Raw genomic sequence first — 6418 nt, forward strand, 5'->3', positions numbered from 1 at the left:
CACTTCCCATACCCCAGCCTGGGCCCTTCCATTGGAAATCACTGGGTTCAAGAGCCCAGCCCCTTAGCAGAACCAAAACCCCGTGTTAATATCCAAAGAGAGGCTGACTCTTTCATGTGTCTGGTGGCTCCTGTGGACTCCTGTCCTCTGAGTGTAGGGAAGAGGAAAAAAGTCAAAGATGAGGAAACTCAGAAGGAGGCAGCCTCAGGGACAAATACTTTAGATGGTATTTAATAAGAGTAGGGAGCTAAGATACAGTTATCAGCAAGGGTGCAACATATCCAGTAAGAGGAATGGGGATTAAGCATATGCCATCCTGGTACTGGGAAAAGGGTATGGTGGTGGCTAAGGCAAAATGAAGCTTTGGGGGGCTGCTGACATCAAAAATTAAGTTAGTCACTATGAATAGGCTTTTTTGCATGTTTTTTCCTTCCTTCCTTCCTTCCTTCCTTCCTTCCTTCCTTCCTTCCTTCCTTCCTCCCTTCCTTTCTCTTAAACAAAGACATATGTGCTTTCCATGGTTTTAGAAATGACCTCATGGGGAAGTGGTAAACACCAGGACAACACGGAACATATATCACAATACTCTTACTTTTTGATCCTGAGAATTAGGATTAGACAAGAGATAAATTCAGGAGGAAAACTGAGAGGGAAAAAAATGAACAAAAAGGCTTTCCCATCCTCAGCATCCCTGCTTATTCCCTCTTGAAATTTTGCAATTCGAATGTCTGTTAAGCACCTCCTGGGGTCAAAGAGCCCAGGCCAACGGGGTGGCTGCTGGCTGGCCAGATCAAAGCTGTCAATCTGATTTGTCATCGCCTGAGACAATTGGTCCAACACACCCCAGCTCTATTTTGGTGACAGATTCTTTGGTGAGGGCAGGAGATGCTGGGGGTGTTTCTTGTACAGTGTGAGTCAGAGCCAGTCAGACTGGTGATGCAGGGACAGTGGGGGGAAGCTGCAAACCCACACCCCACCTGGATTCCTGGAACAAGACCTGGACCCAGCCCACTTGCTGTTCTCCCTTCTGTCTCTGTCTCTCTGTGGCTGTCTCTGTTTCTCTGTCAGCATCTATCTTTTTCTCTTTGCAAGGGCAGTGATTTGGCCCACTCTAGATTCATGAGGGCAAATAAAAAGGGGGGAAATTAAGAAGTGGAAGCAGGTTACCAGAAGAATGAGGTGTGTGTGTGCGGGGGGGGGGGGGGGCATGACAAACAGAAAACAGCAGAAGGAAAGAGAAACCTATTAGCCATTTTCCATAAGCTAATTTAAAAACAACCTTGGAACTGAGAGAAATTCAGTCCAATCTACCTGCTGGTTAGAGACTTCACCTATCCTAGGGCTGCTGTCAAAAGACAAAAATAAAACTACAGTATTCAAGAAACAATTCTCAGAAGATTTGAGAACAAAATCTGGTGAAAGGCAATGTTAGCTAAGCTCTTAGCTACAAGTCTCCTCTTTACGGCCCCTGGTTATTTAAACCATCATGGATTCAAGCCATGAAAAGAAAAATTTCAATTTGAAATTTTATTAGCAGGTCCCTAAAATACTTCAATAAAACATCAACGTGATCGGCTTTGTTGACATAATTGGAAAATTGTTCTGGCTGTGTTTTCGTTTCTTTTTTTTTTCCTTTAAACTTTGCCCATTGTCCCAATGACTCAGATGTTTTAGCAAAGTCAAACCAAGTTACCCGGGTATGATGTGCTGGTTTCCCTTCTGCTGCCTGGGCAACCCTGGGCAGTTGGTACTTGCCTCCCTCTCCTTCTACCTAGGTGGGCCAGGGTTTGAAATAGAGCCTTAAAGGAGGGGATCTAGCTGCTCTTATAAGGTTTGCCAGGAGGGGTCACCCTCTCCCTTTCCTGGGGGCAAGATCTCGCCTACCTGGTTGCCTGTGCCCAGGGTAGGTGGACCAGGCTCCTCAGTTCCCAGCCAGCAGCTGAGCACCACCACCACCAACACCACCAACACCACCTGAGGCCCACAGGAATTCCGGGGGTGGATGACACCTCTGCAGGAAGATGGGGAACTGGGAGAGCAGCCCGAGAATCCAGCACTCTCCAGAAGCCAAAGAGGTCTGAGGCCAGAGGGCTAGGGCAGAGTTGGCAGAATCTGGACTGCACTTTACCTGGGTCCCCAAGTGGCTTCCCGTGGAATTATTCACAGGAGCTCAGGAGAGCGAGGTCATTCTTTTTTAAGAAAACCTCCAAACTCAAGGACACTGAACTCCAGAAGGAAGCCTGGTGATCTAGCTGAGGTTCTCAGTCAGATCCCCTCCTCCCCTCCTCTGTAGGGGTTGTGTTCCTGAGGCAGAGGGAGCACAGTCCCCACTTGGAAGAGGGGAAGGGATGTGGGAACAGTTGGGTGTACCCAGTAACCTTTCATTGTTGATCCTCCAACTGCAAAGGGCCTCACTCAGCCTGGAGCCCCGACTTCTCACCCTCCGCACATGCTACTGGTCCCTAAATCTGAGAGAGGATCCCCCTCCTTAAGGCCTGGACCCTCAACTCTCCCTCCCTTCTCCTCCAGATGGCTCCTTCTACCTCAGCGATTTCCCCAAAGGGTCTAAATGTCTGAGGAGCAAGACCCCACATTTGCCCATCCCTCGCAATGTGTGGCCAACACAGTGGGCCTGTTGAAGTTAGGGAGGGGTGGAGTTGAGTTACAAAGAGAAGGTTTCCACCGATTTGGAAAAGTAAAGGGGGGAAGGAGAGGAAGGAGAATAGGTGAAGAAAGGGGAAGGGGAAAGGGAAAGGGAAAGGGTGGGGGGAGGGACAGAAAAGAGAGAGGCAGCGGCGGGTCCCGGGCTACTCTTTGCCATCTACCAGGGCAGCCAGCTCCTTGATGACCCGAAGCGTGCCGCTGGCGTCCAGGCGCCGCTTCTCGCGGATGAGGTCCTCTAGACTGTGGAACCTGGCGGTGTGCACTTTGCCGTCCCCCAGGTGCACCTTTAGATAGTACTGCAGTTGCGGGGGCTGGCTGCCCGCGGGCAGTTCGCCGCCAGCCTTGAACTCGCGCTTGCCGAAGCGGCACCAGGCTGCGAAGCTCTCAGAGTTGGTCCAGCACACGTCGGGGCTCTTGAGGCCCAGGTGGCCGCAGGCGTTCTGCACCACCAGCTCGGCCACCAGGGGCCGATAGCGGTACCAGTTACTCACCACTCTGCCCACGTTGGCAGCGCCCGCCTCGTACAAGCTGTCCTGGCGAATCTCGCCCCGGTGCAGGTGGATGACCTGGCCGCCGCCCACGTAGACTGCCCAGTGCGGGGGCGGCGGCGGCGGGGCCGCAGACCCGGGGGGCTCCCCTGCGGCGGCGGCGGCGGGCGGCCGCAGCCACAGCAGCTCCACCAGGTCGCCGGGCTGGCAGAGGGCGGGCAGGGCAGTCACGGCGTAGACCCCCAGGTCCCCGGCGCCCCCGCCGGAGCCCCCACCTCCCTTGGAGAAGATGCATTCGGGCCCACGGAAGGCGGAACACTGGGCTTCGTGTAGCACCAGCTGGTGCACCAGGTGGTGCGGGTGGTGGGTGGGCGTCCCAGGGCCTGGACTGCCCCCGCCGTCACCGTCGGCGTCGCCGCCACCGCCGCCACCACTGCCTGGGGGCCCCTTTACGCCGTACTTGTCCGGCTGGCCTCGCTCATCCACGTCCTCCTCCTCATCGGAGAAGAAGTAGGCGACCCCAACCCGCAGCTCGTCCTGCTCGATGCCCGACGGGTCCCCGGTGGGCAACTCGCTATAGCTCAGGTGGGTGATCCGGTCCAGTTGGTTTCCCATCAAGAACAGGCCGATGCCGGGGAGCTGGGCGCGGGGCACGGAGGAGCCAGTCCCGGATCCAGGGAAGAAAGACAGTAAGGAGGAGGAGGAGGAGGCAAGAGAAAAAGCCGTAAGAACAGGAGGTGGCCACCCATCCGAAGCCCACCCGAACCGCTCGCCCGCCCTTCCGCTTGCGAGAAGGGGAACAAATTCCTCTCTTCCTGCGGGTCCTGGAGGCACAAGTTTGCCCAGGGCTGCCTGGGGGACGAAGCTCGTTCAGGCCCTATGCACTCTCCCAGGGGTCAGGCCTGCGGGTGCCTCGCCCTCCCCAGCCCGCCCCGGTCCCCGACTATTCAACCCAGCCTAGTCTAGCACTTTCTGGAACCGCCTCCCTTCAGCCTCCTTGGGGCCAGCCTTCTCCTTACTCGCCTACCTCAGCCCTGTCAGTCTGGGCCATATGGAGCGAGGCTGGGCGGAGGAACGGAAGCACAGAGGCGAGGTCCCTATTCTGCCCAGCCTAGCCTCGGCGCCCCCCATCCCAGGACGTGCCCAGCGCCCAAAGAAGGATGAGGGCTCCTGGGCGCAGCTCTCCAATTTGTCCAGGCTGCAGAGGGATGGGGGTGGGGTGGGGGGAGCGGGAAGCTAGCAGTGGCTCTGAGGAGGCTGGCCTTTAGGTGGGAGGAGTCCAGGGCCTGGCAGAGAGGGCAGGGGTGCCCAGGAAAGAAGTCTCTGGGTCCCGAGGGCCTAGAGAAAAGACAGTGACGACGGGGATCCCCGCGCCTCTCAGAGCAGCTCAGCGCAGAGCGCGCTGCTTGGGAGTCCTGCCGAGTCTCCCTGTGTTACACACACACGCACACACACACACACACACACACGCACACACACACCCTTACTTCTTTTGCCTATTTCTTCAATACAGCAAATTCTAGTGTTTCATGGCGAGCTCTCGAAAACATCCCCGAGTCCACACAGGCACAGACACAGATACACCTACCTTCCCTCAGTTAATAACTAAAAATGGACAGCGAAGGATCAAAAGATTTAGCGCTGCAAGGGATCTTGGAGATCCTCTAATCCCCCTCCCCAATTTGAAGGAGGGGGAGGGACTGAGGTCCGGTAAGTGTAAATGACCAACCCAAGGTCACACAACCGGTAGGTGGCAGGGCTGGGATTGGAATCTCCCTGGCCCACGGTCTCCAGATGCACTCGAGCCAGCTGCGCCCCCCCCCCCCACCTGTCCTCGGGTTGCTGCCGCGGCAGCCACAGGACGAGGCTGATCCCGGCTCGCCCCCTCCTCGCCTCTCCAGCCTCGAAGAAAGCTAGCGGGGAGCGGGAGAGAAGGGGGAGGAGGAGCAGCTGCACAAAGGCAGGAGGAGGCAGGGGCGGGAGAAGCCATCATCCCCGGCGCAGCAGGCACCCCGCAGAAATACGCCACCCGGTCCGGAGAGGCAAGCCGGAGACTGGGAGCGGGGGAAGGGGATAGCCCCGAAGGAAAGGAACGCCGCGTGGTCTCGTACCGGTGGCTTCCCTGCTCCCGAAGCAAGCCCCAAACTCCTTCAAAGTCTCCTTGGCCCCATGGGGGCGGCGGGAGAGTCCCCGGCGACTCCAGGGGGTGCTGGCAGCGCACCGCGGGGATGCTCCGCGCCGTGCGCTGCGCGCTCTAGCTCGCTGGCTCCGCAGAAAGGGCTCGGCTCGGCTCGGCTGTGCTCTGTTCGGTCGCGGGGCTCGGAGGAGTTGGCAGCCCCGCGGGACCCCAAGCGGTCCCTACGCCGCCCCCGGAGCAGGCGGCTTCCGCCGCCGCCGCCGCCGCCTTGGGCTCGGGCTTCGGCTCGGGCCCCCCAGATGGATCCCCGGCTCCTGGAGGAGCTGCTGCGCTAGCCACCCTCGGCTCAGCCCTGCCCAGCCCGTTCGGCTCCGCTCTGGGCTCCCCCCGACAGCGGCCGCCTGCCTAAGTACCCACGGCCCCCGCTCCACGGAGAGCGCCCCGCCCCACCCGGCGCTCATTGGCTGCAGCGCCCCCCTTCCCCCCCTCCCCGAGCAGGGGGCGGCCCCGGAGGGTGTCAATCGTGGCCGGGCAGCGCTGGGCAGGGCTGCCAGCGGCTCGCTGGGTCCTTGCTGGCCTCTTGCCTCCCCCCGGCCAGGCGCGTGCACACTCAGTCATGTACACACACTCTGGGACTCCTGCACATACTCCCCCACTGACACACACGCATACTCACCCATGCACACACACCGACATGCCTCCACTCGCACACTCTTCCATGCATGTACGCTGACACACACGCATACTCTCTCATGCACACACACTGACACGCCTGCACGCACGCACGCCCACATGCCGGCGTCTCCTTCTCCTCCCCTAACTGAGGCCCAGCCTGAGGTGAGTGGAGAGGCGGACTGAGGCTGGCCCCGGGTCCGGGCACATATTGGGCGCAGGAGCTCGCTGTTGCTTGATCACTCGCGATTACTCCCTCCCTTTCAGGCCACAGCTTTGCTGGCTATCCAGCCCCCGAAAGATCCCATTTCCCTGCACTGTGCTACCGGCGACCCTCGGGAATAAAACCCCATTAAGTCTCGCTAGCCTGGGCCCATTCAACTAGCGGGCGGATACACTGAGGTGCGCAAGGTACGAAGGACCGACAGCCGGCTGCGGCAGCCTTCGCCTCTGCGGC

At 58.7% G+C, this 6418-nt stretch overlaps 1 protein-coding gene across 2 annotated transcripts; it reads right to left on the minus strand.

Moving 5' to 3' along the window:
• Positions 1–215: 215 nt before the first annotated feature.
• On the minus strand, positions 216–5585 carry LRATD1 (LRAT domain containing 1). 2 transcript variants are annotated; one of them, XM_036748078.1, is made up of 2 exons: positions 5264–5585; positions 216–3791 (listed from the first exon to the last, which is right to left on the minus strand). In XM_036748078.1, the coding sequence occupies exon 2, from the start codon at positions 3765–3767 to the stop codon at positions 2808–2810; it is 960 nt and encodes a 319-aa protein (XP_036603973.1). In that variant the 5' UTR covers positions 3768–3791; positions 5264–5585; the 3' UTR covers positions 216–2807. The 2 variants fall into 2 exon arrangements, with proteins under 2 accessions (XP_036603973.1, XP_036603972.1); XM_036748077.1 differs by lacking the exon at positions 5264–5585 and adding an exon at positions 4180–4272.
• Between the last annotated feature and the right edge of the window lie 833 nt (positions 5586–6418).

This window comes from Trichosurus vulpecula, chromosome 3 (genome assembly GCF_011100635.1).
Source record: "Trichosurus vulpecula isolate mTriVul1 chromosome 3, mTriVul1.pri, whole genome shotgun sequence".
Lineage (NCBI taxonomy): Eukaryota > Metazoa > Chordata > Mammalia > Diprotodontia > Phalangeridae > Trichosurus > Trichosurus vulpecula.